This window comes from Oncorhynchus tshawytscha, linkage group LG26 (assembly GCF_018296145.1).
Source record: "Oncorhynchus tshawytscha isolate Ot180627B linkage group LG26, Otsh_v2.0, whole genome shotgun sequence".
Lineage (NCBI taxonomy): Eukaryota > Metazoa > Chordata > Actinopteri > Salmoniformes > Salmonidae > Oncorhynchus > Oncorhynchus tshawytscha.
In genome coordinates this window covers 34284436-34301350 of record NC_056454.1, presented here as the reverse complement: position 1 = coordinate 34301350, position 16915 = coordinate 34284436, and the positions used below count along the sequence as shown (strand labels likewise).

Here is a 16915-nt window from a genome sequence, read left to right as displayed (position 1 = left end):
TACAGCATACAATGACATTCTAGACGATTCTGTGCATCCAACTTTGTGGTAACAGTTTGGAAAAGGCCCTTTCCTGTTTTAGCATGACAATACCCCCATGCAAAAAGCGAAGTCCATACAGAAATGTTTTTTTCGAGATCGGTATGGAAGAAAGTGACTGGCCTACACGGAGCCCTGACCTTAACCCCTTCGATCACCTTTGGGATGAATTGGAGCCAGGCCTAATCGCCCAACATCGGTGCTCAACCTCACTAATGCTCTTGTGGCTGAATGGAAGCAAGTCCCAGCTGCAGTGTTCCAACAATTAGTGGAAAGCCTTCCCAGAAGAGTGGAGGCTGTTATAGCAGCAAAGGGAGGACCAACTCCATGTTAATGCCCATGATATTGGAATGAGATATTCTCAGAGAAAAAAAGACTCTCAGTCGGGTGTTATCGCTGCAAACTATCTATTAATTAAATTGTGTGTGACACTTCTTATTTAATTGTTCTCAAAAAAAGTATGAAACTTTGCCAATATACTGTTATGAAATGGATTCTCCTTCTGAAGAGTCAAATCAATTATGATTTGATTATCAATTAAAGTTTTGCGTGTCTGATAATATTGGTGATAGTTTTGTGTCCAAAGGAAATGTGATGTTGTAACTGACAATGATGGTGATAGTGATAATAATGATGTTGATGCTGATTATTTTTCTGATAATGATGACAATGTTTCCTCACTGTTCATTAACAGTGTATGTGTGTTTTGCAGGGTATGATGTACCTGGAGGAGAGGAGACTGGTGCACAGAGACCTAGCAGCCCGTAACGTGCTGGTCAAGTCCCCCAACCACATCAAGATCACTGACTTTGGTCTGGCTCGGCTGCTGGACATCAATGAGAAGGAGTACAATGCTGACGGGGGCAAGGTAAGCATGGCCAGGAAAAGAGAATGTATGCTCCAAAAACATGACCTTATGCTTTTTCTCTGTTTCATACTCACTACTACTTTCTCCTCTCTGTCTGTTCTCTGTCACTTCTATTCTTTTAGATGCTTGTATTCCCCTCACCTTAGTGTACTGAGTGAATAGCACACACATCCTCCTCTTAAAGTAATCAATAGGTTGCTTCTCAAATGGAACCCTTTATAGTGCACTTATTTTGACCAGATCCCTATGGGCCCTGGTCAAAAGTAATGCTATTTATAGGGAAAGAGTGCCATTTTGGACACACTCAAGATAACCCAGTGAATCAGTTCAGCTGTTTAAGCTGCAGCCAGCCTCCTGCGATGTGATTCCCATCCCACTGTGTTGTGAGCTCTCTGTGGGGGGCAGCTCTTAGGCCAGGGGGAGAAAGTGCTGTTTCCTGCCTGGGTTAATTTATCTCCTCTCCTCTCCTCCTCTTTAAAAAGCCCTGGAGCTTGTTCTATTGTATGATCATGATACTGTTAACCTCTAAGGGATGGGTGGCCCTAAACCGGGACGGTTGTTGCTAATGTGTGCTAATGTGACTAGAATGACGTTGTATACAACAGCCAACTTTCCGGGACATAGACATGTCTTATACAGGCAGAAAGCTTAAATTCTTGTTAATCTAACTGCAGTGACCAATTAACAGTAGCTATTACATTGAGTGAGAGTGCACAACAACAAAACACTTTTATCAAAGCAAATGGTTTGATACATTCAACTCTGAAGGTAATTAATGTACTTACATTCAGTAATAATGCTCTGATTTCTCTTCCTGAGGGTCCTAGAGATAAAATGTAGCATAGTTTTGTTTGATAAAATCAATTTTTATGTTCAAATGTAGGAATTGGGGTCTACAGTTTGACCCCACTGCTGTCTCTGACTCCACACCCACCCCACCCAGCCATCTAGATGGAAAGTTAGTGAATAAGCTAATGATCCATCATGTATGACATTCCTGGGAGTGTGTAAACTTACATTATTTATTACCATAGCATTTTTCAATGTTTGCTATAGTTATGTACTTGAAAATATATCAATTGACCAATTCGGCACATTTGGGCAAACTCCTTGCAGATTTGATACAGTAATATAATACAGTGCCTTGCGAAAGTATTCGGCCCCCTTGAACTTTGCGACCTTTTGCCACATTTCAGGCTTCAAACATAAAGATATAAAACTGTATTTTTTTGTGAAGAATCAACAACAAGTGGGACACAATCATGAAGTGGAACGACATTTATTGGATATTTCAAACTTTTTTAACAAATCAAAAACTGAAAAATTGGGCGTGCAAAATTATTCAGCCCCTTTACTTTCAGTGCAGCAAACTCTCTCCAGAAGTTCAGTGAGGATCTCTGAATGATCCAATGTTGACCTAAATGACTAATGATGATAAATACAATCCACCTGTGTGTGATCAAGTCTCCGTATAAATGCACCTGCACTGTGATAGTCTCAGAGGTCCGTTAAAAGTGCAGAGAGCATCATGAAGAACAAGGAACACACCAGGCAGGTCCGAGATAATGTTGTGAAGAAGTTTAAAGCTGGATTTGGATACAAAAAGATTTCCCAAGCTTTAAACATCGAAAGGAGCACTGTGCAAGCGATAATATTGAAATGGAAGGAGTATCAGACCACTGCAAATCTACCAAGACCTGGCTGTCCCTCCAAACTTTCAGCTCATACAAGGAGAAGACTGATCAGAGATGCAGCCAAGAGGCCCATGATCACTCTGGATGAACTGCAGAGATCTACAGCTGAGGTGGGAGACTGTCCATAGGACAACAATCAGTCGTATATTGCACAAATCTGGCCTTTTTGGAAGAGTGGCAAGAAGAAAGCCATTTCTTAAAGATATCCATAAAAAGTGTCGTTTAAAGTTTGCCACAAGCCACCTGGGAGACACACCAAACATGTGGAAGAAGGTGCTCTGGTCAGATGAAATCAAAATTGAATTTTTTGGCAACAATGCAAAACGTTATGTTTGGCGTAAAAGCAACACAGCTCATCACCCTGAACACACCATCCCCACTGTCAAACATGGTGGTGGCAGCTTGATGGTTTGGGCCTGCTTTTCTTCAGCAGGGACAGGGAAGATGGTTAAAATTGATGGGAAGATGGATGGAGCCAAATACAGGACCATTCTGGAAGAAAACCTGATGGAGTCTGCAAAAGACCTGAGACTGGGACGGAGATTTCTCTTCCAACAAGACAATGATCCAAAACATAAAGCAAAATCTACAATGGAATGGTTCAAAAATAAACATATCCAGGTGTTAGAATGGCCAAGTCAAAGTCCAGACCTGAATCCAATCGAGAATCTGTGGAAAGAACTGAAAACTGCTGTTCACAAATGCTCTCCATCCAACCTCACTGAGCTCGAGCTGTTTTGCAAGGAGGAATGGGGAAAAATGTCAGTCTCTCGATGTGCAAAACTGATAGAGACATACCCCAAGCGACTTACAGCTGTAATCGCAGCAAAAGGTGGCGCTACAAAGTATTAACTTAAGGGGGCTGAATAATTTTGCATGCCCAATTTTTCAGTTTTTGATTTGTTAAAAAAGTTTGAAATATCCAAGAAATGTCGTTCCACTTCATGATCGTGTCCCACTTGTTGTTGATTCTTCACAAAAAAATACAGTTTTATATCTTTATGTTTGAAGCCTGAAATGTGGCAAAAGGTCGCAAAGTTCAAGGGGGCCGAATTACTTTCGCAAGGCACTGTATCAGTCCCCCAAAATTTGCAACATTGCTTTTTTCAAAAATCCTGGGTCAATTGAAACATGCTTAAATGACCCTGCAAAAATGGCAAAGGGTTTTCATATTGACAAAGATTTGTGATGGTTTTAGAAGGCTTTAGCACAACAGGAGCTCGATACTGTGGCTTTGCTGAAATAAAATGGTCTTTTTGTCTTTTCGTTTGAGTTATTTTAGCTCAGTGGGGTTTCATTCATATTTAATTTATCAAGTAAACATCCACTATAACTGCCTTGTTGGCATAGTATTTGCAGCATATTAGCACACAGGCCTATATGGCATACAAACAGCTTTAGTGAAGGTTAAGTTGTCCCCAAATGGATCAGTAAACAGATAGCAACTTTACTCCCTTTTCAGACTAATCTTGGTCTGAACAATACATCCGTAGTATTGTCCTGGACTTAAAAGCTCAATTGAAAATCTCCAGGAAAATAGCTTTTTTCTCCAAAACTAGGCTTAAAACCAGCCCTTTGTTTTTTTTATTCAGTTCATGTTCTCCAACGTTGGCTAAAAAAATGAAAGTTATTCTTCTCTTTACTTGTAGATGCCTGTTAAGCGAAAGCCATTTATGTAGCTACTTGCCTTCTTGCGTTGCGTACTTGCAGTACGTTGGGTATAAATTAGCCATTACTCATGAAATACAATAAAATATATGTTTCTCTTTACCTCCAGATGCCAATCAAGTGGATGGCCTTGGAGTGTATTCACTACAGGAAGTTTACCCACCAGAGTGACGTGTGGAGCTATGGTAAGGCTGGGCAATATCATCAATTTAATCAACCAATCAATCAATGTGTTTTAACAGTTAAGTAAGATCCCAGGTGAAATCATAAGATTTCCAATATATCTATTATGTTTGGCAAAAAAAACATTTAACCTTACACCACTTCTCAGGGGTGACAATTTGGGAACTGATGATGTTCGGGGGGAAGCCCTATGATGGCATTCCGACCCGGGACATCCCAGACCTGTTGGAGAAGGGAGAGCGTCTTCCCCAACCTCCCATCTGCACCATAGATGTATACATGGTCATGGTCAAATGTAAGCTACCCTGTTTAACCTCTCTCTCTCTCTCTTTCTCTCTCTCTTGCTCTCTCTGTGTCTTGCTCTCTCTGTTTCTCTCACGCTCTGTCTCTTTCTGTCTCTTTCTGTCTCTTTCTCTGTCTCTCTCTTTCTGCCTCACTCACACACACACACACACACACACACACACACACACACACACACACACACACACACACACACACACACACACACACACACACACACACACACACACACACACACACACACACACACACACACACACACCCAACGCTGCTTTGACCCCAGCCATATAGTGTAGGATCACAGATGGTACAATGCCACCCTGTCCAGGCAGAGACACCATTCCAGCACTACCCTTGTGTTTCCTGGCTGTACTGTGCTGGCTGTGGCTCCTCTCTCTCCTCTGGCTGTGGCTCCTCTCTCTCCTCTGGCTGTGGCTCCTCTCTCTCCTCTGGCTGTGGCTCCTCTCTCTCATCTGGCTGTGGCTCCTCTCTCTCCTCTGGCTGTGGCTCCTCTATCTCCTCTGGCTGTGGCTCCTCTCTCTCCTCTGGCTGTGGCTCCTCTCTCTCATCTGGCTGTGGCTCCTCTCTCTCCTCTGGCTGTGGCTCCTCTATCTCCTCTGGCTGTGGCTCCTCTCTCTCATCTGGCTGTGGCTCCTCTCTCTCCTCTGGCTGTGGCTCCTCTATCTCCTCTGGCTGTGGCTCCTCTCTCTCCTCTGGCTGTGGCCCCTCTATCTCCTCTGGCTGTGGCTCCTCTCTCTCCTCTGGCTGTGGCTCCTCTCTCTCATCTGGCTGTGGCCCCTCTATCTCCTCTGGCTGTGGCCCCTCTATCTCCTCTGGCTGTGGCCCCTCTCTCTCCTCTGGCTGTGGCCCCTCTATCTCCTCTGGCTGTGGCCCCTCTATCTCCTCTGGCTGTGGCCCCTCTCTCTCCTCTGGCTGTGGCCCTCCTCTCACACATTGGGGCCAGGGTGTTTCTGACTGACCAACAGCCTCTGTCACCTTCCTCCATGATCCTTTGCCCAATTTGTAGTACCCACGCCAACCTCTCCCTCATAAAATCGGTCAAATCAAATCAAATGTTATTTTATTTGACACATGCTTTGTAAACAACAGGTGTAGACTAACAGTGAAATGTTTACTTACGTGTCCATTTCCACAATGCATAGTTAAAGATAAATATATAAAATAAAATAGAAATGGAAACTGTAGCAGCAGTGTATGTGGTGGTGAGTGTGTGCGTGGTGTCAGTATGCATGGTGTGTATGTGTATTTTTGTGTCTCTCTCTTGAGGAATCCTCCTACAGTATACCCTGTCCGTGTTCTCTATCTCTAAAGTTCTTTGTTGTCCCCTCCAGGTTGGATGATAGACGCAGACAGCAGGCCCAAGTTCAAGGAGCTGGCTGCAGAGTTCTGTAGGATGGCCCGGGACCCCCAGCGTTACCTGGTCATCCAGGTGACTTACCTTCCCCTCCTATACCCCTGCTTATCCTGGGGAGTAGCGTGAATGACACTCTGATGTGTGGATATCATGACTGTACAGTCATTTGTATGTCTCTCCCCCTCCTTCTCCCCCCTCCCCCCCCTCCCCCTCCAGGGCGATAACCGTATGAAGCTGCCCAGCCCCAACGACAGTACGTTCTTCCAGAGCCTGCTGGATGAGGAGGAGCTGGAGGATCTGATGGATGCTGAGAAGTACCTGGTCCCTCACGCCTTTAATATCCCACCACTGGCATACACACCCAGGACACACGTTGATTCCAACAGGGTAAGGCTCCACTCTCCTCTCCCCTCTTCTCTTCTCTTTTCTCCTATTTCTTCTTCTCCTCTCTCTCTCCTCTCCTCTCCTCTCCTCTCCTCTCCTCTCCTCTCCTCTCCTCTCCTCTCCTCTCCTCCTCTCCTCCTCCCTCTCCTCTCCTCTCCTCTCCTCTCCTCTCCTCTCCTCTCCTCTCCTCTCCTCTCCTCTTCATCCAACAGGTTAAGGACCTGTGTACAGAATGCCCTTCTCAGTATACATTCTATTATATTCTATAAAAGTGATTTTATTTCTCATTCCTAACTTCTTTACTTAGAAGCTCAGTGTCCTTTGATATTTAATCACAGTCGTATACAACCGAAGACAAAGATCACACTGAGCTACTCCATCATTCAACCTGTGTTCTCTTCATGATAAACTCCCCTTAAATTCTGCCTTAAAGTGTTTTCTTCTGATGTCTGTTTCGGATACATTGTGTTGACTGGTTGATTTCCCATGTTGGTTGGACTCATCTGTTGCACTGAAATTGGATTCCACTTCTCAGGATGTAACTGCAGTGTATATTACCACAACATACAGTACATACACAGACAGAATCTTGTAGGGCTACGTAAAACCAAGAGCCACAGTATTTAGTGTGTTGTTATGGGTGATGAGGAGGACGAGAGGAGGAACAACAGAGGAGGCAATGGGAGGAGTTGACAGAGGAGGAATAGTTACAGGGTAGAGGGTTCACAGTGTGAGCTCTGGAGTCTAGGAGAAGGAAGAGAGGAGGATGAGAGGAGTTGACAGAGGAGGAGTTGACAGAGGAGGAATAGTTACAGGGTAGAGGGTACACAGTGTGAGCTCTGGAGTCTAGGAGAAGGAAGAGAGGAGGATGAGAGGAGTTGACAGAGGAGGAGTGACAGAGGAGGAATAGTTACAGGGTAGAGGGTTTACAGTGTGACCTCTGGAGTCTAGGAGAAGGAAGAGAGGAGGATGAGAGGAGTTGACAGAGGAGGAGTGACAGAGGAGGAGTGACAGAGGAGGAGTGACAGAGGAGGAGTGACAGAGGAGGAGTTGACAGAGGAGGAGTTGACAGAGGAGGAATAGTTACAGGGTAGAGGGTTCACAGTGTGAGCTCTGGAGTCTAGGAGAAGGAAGAGAGGAGGATGAGAGGAGTTGACAGAGGAGGAGTGACAGAGGAGGAGTGACAGAGGAGGAGTGACAGAGGAGGAGTGACAGAGGAGGAGTTGACAGAGCAGGAGTTGACAGAGGAGGAATAGTTACAGGGTAGAGGGTTCACAGTGTGAGCTCTGGAGTCTAGGAGAAGGAAGAGAGGAGGATGAGAGGAGTTGACAGAGGAGGAGTTGACAGAGGAGGAGTGACAGAGGAGGAGTGACAGAGGAGGAATAGTTACAGGGTAGAGGGTACACAGTGTGAGCTCTGGAGTCTAGGAGAAGGAAGAGAGGAGGATGAGAGGAGTTGACAGAGGAGGAGTTGACAGAGGAGGAGTGACAGAGGAGGAGTGACAGAGGAGGAATAGTTACAGGGTAGAGGGTACACAATGTGAGCTCTGGAGTCTAGGAGAAGGAAGAGAGGAGGATGAGAGGAGTTGACAGAGGAGGAGTGACAGAGGAGGAATAGTTACAGGGTAGAGGGTACACAGTGTGAGCTCTGGAGTCTAGGAGAAGGAAGAGAGGAGGATGAGAGGAGTTGACAGAGGAGGAGTGACAGAGGAGGAATAGTTACAGGGTAGAGGGTACACAGTGTGAGCTCTGGAGTCTAGGAGAAGGAAGAGAGGAGGATGAGAGGAGTTGACAGAGGAGGAGTGACAGAGGAGGAATAGTTACAGGGTAGAGGGTTCACAGTGTGACCTCTGGAGTCTAGGAGAAGGAAGAGAGGAGGATGAGAGGAGTTGACAGAGGAGGAGTGACAGAGGAGGAGTGACAGAGGAGGAGTGACAGAGGAGGAGTGACAGAGGAGGAGTTGACAGAGCAGGAGTTGACAGAGGAGGAATAGTTACAGGGTAGAGGGTTCACAGTGTGAGCTCTGGAGTCTAGGAGAAGGAAGAGAGGAGGATGAGAGGAGTTGACAGAGGAGGAGTTGACAGAGGAGGAGTGACAGAGGAGGAGTTGACATGGGAGGAGTTGACAGAGGAGGAATAGTTACAGGGTAGAGGGTTCACAGTGTGAGCTCTGGAGTCTAGGAGAAGGAAGAGAGGAGGATGAGAGGAGTTGACATGGGAGGAGTGATTCTGAGTGTGTAGCTATAAGGTGGAGGGTACACAGCGTGAGAGAGAGTCTCCTCAGTGAGTGCTGACTACACACCTGCCGACCACCGCTGAGACTGAGAGATCAGGAGGGGTAGGAGGTGACGGGGACGGGTAGAGACCACTCAACCACAGGAGGGGAGAGGACAGGGGAGGATGGAGGAGGGTGAAGGAGGGATGAGGGGGGAGAGTGTTGGAGCATGGGGAGAACGGAGATGAAGGAGACTGACTCTCCCTTGAACCAATACTTTTGAACACAAGTACCAACACTCAGGAGTATGTAGTAGAACCCTGTGTCCTCTTATGCCCCTGCAGAACCCACAGCCCATCAATGTGCACAGTACATTAAGCCTCTCCTTGTTTCCCTACAGAACCAGTTTGTGTACCAAGACCCTAGTTTCGATATGGAGGACATGTTGGGGACCATCCCGCGGGTGCTGTCCCTGTCCCCAGGGGACCAGTCTGCAGGGGGGCAGGGCGGTAGCGGCCCGGAGCACCAATGCTTCGAGGACCAGCGCTGTAACGGCACACTGAGGAAGCAGGCAACTCCCCGGCCCGCGGGACCTCCTGGTTCAGACGGAGCACCAGGTGACGCCTCTTTTACCGCTGTTATTTTAGCTTCCTTGATGCTTAATATATTTTGTTGATTTTTAATATTTGTTTGTTTGTTTGTTTGTGTTTTATTTGCCTGCGTACAGCATTGAACCTATGTAATGAAAAACCCTATACAAATAAATGGTATTATTATAATTATTTAGCCTCAGGTGCAGTAGAGAGCAGCAGTGGACAGCGCTACAGTGCAGACCCCACCATCATGCTGGGGGAGAGAGGAGCTAGAGGAGACACCGACCAGGATGGATGCCTGACTGCCATGAGGGAGAAGGCCACCTCAGGTACAACATGGTGTCACTATTCATTGTTTTCCTTTTCTCACGTGATGCCATGTACTACAGGAAGCACTTCTTAACTGTTTATGATGTCTTTCCTTGAAATAGCTTTTATCCACAGCCAAAGACTTAGATTTGTACATTTTGGTGCTTTTAGTTCTGAAGCTTTGCAGTAACTGATCCAGTTAGAAAAAAGACAAAAGTTCAGAAATTCTCAAATAGGTGAACTGTTCTGATCCTTTCCAATGAGCCTTGTCTGTTACCAGAGGGGTGTACTGTTCTGTAGTGTACCTGGTGATATCAGATTCCAAGTTTCATCATCTCCTTCTCTTTCTCACCCTTTGATTCAGACAGAGAGCTGTAGAGACCAAGGCTTACACACCATCACACACACATAGAAGCATGTCAGATGCTAGTGAAGAGATCCGTAAGATCAAAATACTGCAAGCCTTCTGTTCATCCTTTGAAAGCCTCTAACCTCTCTCTCTATATATATATATATATCTCTCCCCCTCTCTAACAGACTATCTCAACCCTGTGGAGGAGAACCCATTCGTGAGTCGTCTGAGGAATGGAGCTGCCCTAACCCTGGACAGCTGTAACCCCTATCAGGTCAACTTTTTAATTAGTATTAGGACTATTTCTTATGGACTGCTCGCTCCTGAATTTATACACAGTTTACTTTTTACTGTTATCGACATGTCCCCCTTTTCTTCTACTCTTTTTTTTATCTGGTAAAGTGTGTTTTGACTCCTGTTAATCCTGAGGAGTCAAAGTAATTTGTTCATGACGTTTACTACCCAAACACATGGAATTGTCATACGATAGTAATAACATGGACCATCTAGCTATTTGAAAGCACTTTGACTAAACTTTGACTTGACTTGACAGGTGGCTCCCAGCGGCCCCCAACAGGCAGGCTCTGGCCCCAGAGTGGAGGACGAATACGTCAACGAGCCCCTCTACCTCAACACCTTCCACAACCCCGGAGTTGGAGACTACAGTGACTACACCCTGAAGAAGAATGGGTTCACTGGGGGACACAACCCTGCCCTCGCCACCCTGGTAAGCCAACCAGGCGCCACTGGCCTCACCGCTGGTCAATCAGGCACCGCCCAGGCAGGAAACCCTGGTCACAGCGTCCAGGCAGCCCACGCCCATGGAGTCTCTGCACAACCAGGATACTCTGTTCCTCCAGGCCTCGGTACAGCCGGCACCCACCCAGCCCACCCCTCCCACCTAGCCCACCCCGGGTATACCCTTCACCCGGCCTCACAGGCACCATCATGTTGGACAAGAATAATAGACAAGACAAGAACAAGACTTTTGACAATCCAGAGTACTGGCAGCATAGCCTTCCTCCCAAGGCCACCCTGCACAACCCTGAGTACTTGCAGGACTGCAGCACACGCTTCTTCTACCGGCAGAATGGCCGCATCCGGCCCGCCGTGGCCGAGAACCAGGAGTACCTGACGGAGTTCGCCCTGAAACCTGGGACCGTGCTGCCACCCCCACCCTACAGACAGAGGAACACTGTGGTGTAACGGGGAGGAGGATGAAGAGGAAAGAGGGTCTGGGCCAGGAAAGGTGGAAGACAAGGGGAGGAGGAGGGGAGGATGGGAAGTCCCTCTCTCACTCAGCCACACAATATTTACTTATCAATCCTGGTTCCCTTCACCAGCACTGGACTGACACATCTGAACTGACACTGGATTACAGTAACATTACAGTAATATTATATTATAAGACATAGTGCTGAGAGCCTCCCACCTTCTACGAACCCAGGACTGATGTTCTCCTCTCTGTCTGTCTATGTCCTCTACACTGGATTACAGTAACATTACACAGAAGTACTACAGTAATATTACAGTAATATACACTGAAAGTTTTCACAGATTCACCTGTAACCAAATACCCGAGACCCGATCCGAGACCCGAGAGGGGTCGGATCCAGAATTCTAAATAATGTCACGGGTCTGAGTCAGATTTGATATGATTGTCACGAGTCTCGGGTATGTGTAATTTTAACTAACTTGTCCGGAAGGACCCGTAAAGATCCAAACGCGACTGCTGCAGAAGAGAGGGAGAGAGAGAAATTGTGTAATTTATGCTGCTACTCTTGCTTTTCACGAGAGTGGTGCGTGTAGCTTGTTGTTGTTGTTGGCCAATCATAGGTCAAAAGCGGCAGTATCAAAGCGGCAGTAGGCTACAGTCATAGAGTCTCCGTGTGGGGCAAAAGTTAGGAAATAGCTAATCAATGGAAGATGGAATTAAAAATACAGAATTAAAAGTTCAAGGAGAAGGATAGGCTACAACGACCAAGAGACAATAGGTAGACTGCTACTTTATATTCTAAAAGGAGTCATTGTTGTTTGTAACTGTGTAGGACAAGAAAGCGCATGCAGCCTCAATTAGCCTAGCTAGCTAGCTAGCTTAAGTAGCTGCTCTTGGTTGGATGCACTCAAGACAGGTACTACGTAATCATATTCAATGATAAATAACCTAGCTTTGGCAGCTATTAGTCTACTATAGCGAGAGTTGGCTTGGTTGGTTGCCATCTTTCGTCTCTCCCTCCGTGCTCCCTGTGTCACTTGCTCACATTCACAGTAGCCTACACACACAACACGGCCCCTGCTAGAGCATCACCTCTCTCTACCTTCTCTCCCTTGCGCTTTATCAGCTCCGTTAATAAAGTAGCTTAAAAATGTACTTTTCTGCTGCTTCCCTCACTCGGATTGGATCAGACCGGGTCTGGAACCGACCAGGTTCATACAGAACGGATCTAGTTGTCCTCAAGTCCATTTGGAATGGGTCTCTATATTGAAAAAAATATATTTATGCATATTGGGTCCGGGTGGGAAAGCCCAGGTCCATTTCGGGAATGTGTCCAACTTTTTGGACACGTCAATACATTTAAAATAAACTACTGAGAGCCTCCCCCCACCCAATAACCCAGGACTGGTTTGATAATTGACAGCCTCACCGGTCACTCTCAGCCCCATTCTTAACTCCTCCTATACCTCACCCATTACTCACCCTCAGCCCCGCCCCTTCAGTGTTGATTACAACAACAACAGAAGGCTAAGTGAAAAGTTACATGTAATGACAAACAGTGTCGGTCTCTGTAGATGTGAACAGACAGGACAGGCCAAGGAACAAGGAACTTGAAGCACTTACACTTACAGTATATTGTTTGCTCATGATCTCTAATATATTATTTTATTCCTAATACGATTTGTGTAAGAACCATGCAGTGATTCACAATCAATACACTACACTGAAAGTCTTGGAGCAGCACATTTTTCCAACTGGGTTAAATGCATATTGTAGCAATCCACCATCCACACATTCGGTAATGTCATAGATAGCCGTTGGTGTGCAGTATATCAGGTTCATATAGGAGAACACGCATACATCTGTGTATACACTGCTGTTCTGTGACTGTCTCTCAAGCCCCAGCCACGCCATACATCTGTCACATAATGTGGAGGATGCATTTCTGTCCGCTGACTGGCTGGCTGGCTCTGTGCGGCGTCTTTATGTTGACATGGTTCGAACCCCTCTGAATCTGCAGTAGAATTCGTACATTTATTATACAGCTCCGCTCATATCAGCTATAACATATTAATTTGTATCTCGTGAAGAAGGAAGACGTGCTCCCAACCTTGAAACATCAATAACCCTGTTCTAATTCTATATACGTACATGCACGATATAGACATACATGCAAGCATGCACACAAAAATACACAAATACACACATATACACATACACACATACACACAGAGAAAGAGATAACATTAGCGCCGTGCGCATTATGTGTTTGGACCAGGACCTCCATTGCCCTTGGATTCTAAAGCAGTGGAGATAACAGAAGCAAAGGCAGGGCAGCGGGATAAGAGGACAAAGCCATTCAGCAAGTAAATGCCACAGTGTCATATGTATGCAAAGCTTGAAGGGCCTATGCTGAACACAGTGAAATACAGCAAGAAGAAATTGCCACAGGATTTAAGAGGGAATAGGCTTATCTGTAAGGAGAGGATCGCCACCACCCAGCCATGGTGTTCCTTCTAACCCACATGACTTCTGAGGCAGACAAATGACAAACCCCTGAATCGATGCAGTCATAGAATATAAATAGGAATCTGCTATATGTTGCAATATCTGTTTTTTTACTGACAAACCCTGGCAGAGTCTGTCTGTTTGCTTCCCTATCAGAGCTGGTTACAAAAACCCCAGGAGAGGACTGATAAGATGGGACTGTACTCTGAACTGAACTGAACTGGACACAGACAGACAGACAGACAGACAGACAGACAGACAGACAGACAGACAGACAGACAGACAGACAGACAGACAGACAGACAGACAGACAGACAGACAGACAGACAGACAGACAGACAGACAGACAGACAGACAGACAGACAGACAGACAGACAGACAGACAGACAGACAGACAGACAGACAGACAGACAGACAGACAGACAGACAGACAGACAGACAGACAGACAGACAGACAGACAGACAGAGACAGACAGACAGACAGACAGACAGACAGACAGACAGACAGACAGACAGACAGACAGACAGACAGACAGACAGACAGACAGACAGACAGACAGACAGACAGACAGACAGACAGACAGACAGACAGACAGACAGACAGACAGACAGACAGACAGACAGACAGACAGACAGACAGACAGACAGACAGACAGACAGACAGACAGACAGACAGATGGCAGGGTTGTGTTAATTTGGTACCAACCAGAAGACAACAGACTGAAATAGGGAGCGATTACCTGGACGTTGTGAAGCGGTTTGTTACGGTGTCCCATAATGAACATGATCCACATGTGTGGAGAAATGAAGGATTCGAGGGGACTGGATGGGTGGCAAGCAACAGACACCAGTTTTTCTGGGACGGGAGAGGCCTGAAAACTTGGTCTGGTCCTGGGCGTTAAGAAGCATAACTAAGCCCCAATGTGGTGGACACTACCCTGCAGGACACTACCCGGCATTGTGAGTGCTTGTCAAACTGAATAGGAGAGAGAGCCTGAGAACCTGATCTGGTCTTGGGTTGGCCATGGGTAGTGAGAAGTGAAGAAAGCATGGAAATACACTGGATTTAAACCTATTACTCGCCAAGTAGACTGTCATCATTACCAGACATGTTCTGTGGATTAACAGAACATCAGATAAGGACAGTTGAAATGCTGTATTTATTACTATATTACAACTAAAACAAGACTGTCTGAACACCAAACTGGTCCATAAAACCAAGGCATTTGCTCCACCACCAAATTCCTCTCTCCCCTACTACGTAAAGTACAGTGCATCCCCTCTCCAACAGTTTGAACTGAGGAATAAAACTGTGCCAAAACATTTGGAGAGATGTCCTTCCTCCACAGTTACATTTTCATTAAGGAAACACAGGAGCTACAGCGATCGAGGACAATGAACACTCTTCTATTCATGTTTGACAATAATGTTGAGATAGTACAGGTAGACAGACACCATATCTGTGGGAGGCCAGATCCATGTGTCTCAGAATACTGCCAGATGATTCTTGTTTTCGCTGCTAGTAGAGGGGGAATACTGTCATCCAGAAAGAAATATTTTGATTTTGGCCTTTTAGATTTTTGGGCAATTTGATTGGACTTATTAACCATTCACAGCCAAACCTCTCTCTTCATTGTTTCCCCAGCCAGAAGCACATCTGATTCTCCATCGGTTCATTTTAATGATCTTTTATCTATCGCATTGCAGCTAGAGAAAAGGCAGATAGCCTACTCCATTTCACTGTTCATTTTCTCTGCTTTGTGGTTTCTGTTTGTAATTTCTCAGTGTGTTTGCATAATGAAGGACAATCCACAGATGGAGCACTTTATTAATAATGAAGACAAGCAGCAGGGTAGAAGAGAGAAGGGCTAGAACAGCATTACCCAAACTCGGTCGTGGGGACCCCAAGGGGTGCAGGTTTTCGTTTTTACCCCAGCACTGCACAGCTGATTCAAATAATCAGGGGGTGGAGACCCTGGGAAAGCCTGGCCTAGAACCCTGGTCTAGAAACACTGACAGGAGGACTAGAAATGTGTTCATTGGCTCACCACTACCATGATAATAGAATGAAAATGAATAAAAAGTCAGGGAGTTTTTGGAGAAGCATTGTGTTATTTATTTTTTATTTTAGTCAAACAGAGATGTTTCCTGGACGGTGTGTTTATCTCCAGTTCTCTTCCTTAATTAAAAATATTACTTGCCAAGTGAGTTCCAGCTGAAGCACTTCAAAACCTAGAGTCGACTAGGTGAAAACTGCCGATGTGTTCTTGAGCAAGTCACTTAACATTAATTGCTCCTGTAAGTTTCTCTGCTAAATGACTATGATCTCAATGCAAAATGTTGTGATAGGCTAGCTAGCTAGTAGGAAAAGCTACAATGGCAGGTTCATGAAAGTGGATATATGCCTGTTTATATAGCTGAAGTAGTACAGAGCCTAGTCTACATTGGTAGAACTACATTGCTAGCATTGCTACAGAGCTTATAGTCCTTGCCAACAAAGCTACATTGGAAGAACCATGGGAAAATATAGAGCTGTTTCGATAGCTGATCATGAGGCATTACAGAGCCTAGTCCTTGTGGACACAGACCGCTACAGTGATAGATTTGCTAGAGAACTTATAGTCCTTGCAGACAATATCCATGTTTGGATATTAGGCCTGATTGGATACCCGGAGCCTCTTTAAGGCAGGGTTTCTCAAAATCAGTCCTGGGCCCCTCCCTTTGTGCATATTTTGTTTTTTGCCCTAGAAAATAAAGCTTGGTTAGTTGAATCAGCTGTGCAGTGCTAGGGTAAAAACCAACATGTGTACAAGGTGGGGTGGACACTGGTCCTGTAGACCTCGGTACTGCCCCTCGGTACTGCCCCTTATATGAAGGTGTTGTATGTAATCAGACACAGGCTCTCAAAATCCTAGCATAGTATCACACAGGGCTTTTAGCTGGCAGGGTGTTATAGCTTTCCTTGTCCACTAAAGCTGCTATGTTCTGCTGTTCTGTTCCGTGGGGAAATCATGTCACCCAACATCTCCAATCAACATGCCAGAGAGAAATATTGGCGGACAGGGCAATAGTTTCCAATCCTTAGCGGGGTAAAAGGCAGAGATATTAGCATTCCACAAATGTTACGAGATCAATGCATCAATGTTACAATAGGTTGTCTGAGAATCAGCATTTAGGCACTGTGTTGCGCTATAAAGGCAGCAAGGGAAG

The 16915-nt window shown here is 45.7% G+C and overlaps 1 protein-coding gene across 1 annotated transcript in view; it reads left to right on the top strand.

Moving 5' to 3' along the window:
- Positions 1-13984, top strand: part of LOC112224855 (receptor tyrosine-protein kinase erbB-4-like) — a 275238-nt gene extending 261254 nt beyond the window's left edge. The window contains exons 21-29 of the mRNA XM_042306366.1: positions 752-907; positions 4379-4454; positions 4601-4747; positions 6108-6205; positions 6347-6517; positions 9128-9344; positions 9515-9649; positions 10167-10255; positions 10535-13984. Of these exons, the coding sequence (XP_042162300.1) occupies positions 752-907; positions 4379-4454; positions 4601-4747; positions 6108-6205; positions 6347-6517; positions 9128-9344; positions 9515-9649; positions 10167-10255; positions 10535-11116 (1671 nt within the window). The 3' untranslated portion in view covers positions 11117-13984. The remainder of the gene's footprint in view (positions 1-751; positions 908-4378; positions 4455-4600; positions 4748-6107; positions 6206-6346; positions 6518-9127; positions 9345-9514; positions 9650-10166; positions 10256-10534) is intronic.
- The last annotated feature ends 2931 nt before the right edge of the window (positions 13985-16915 follow it).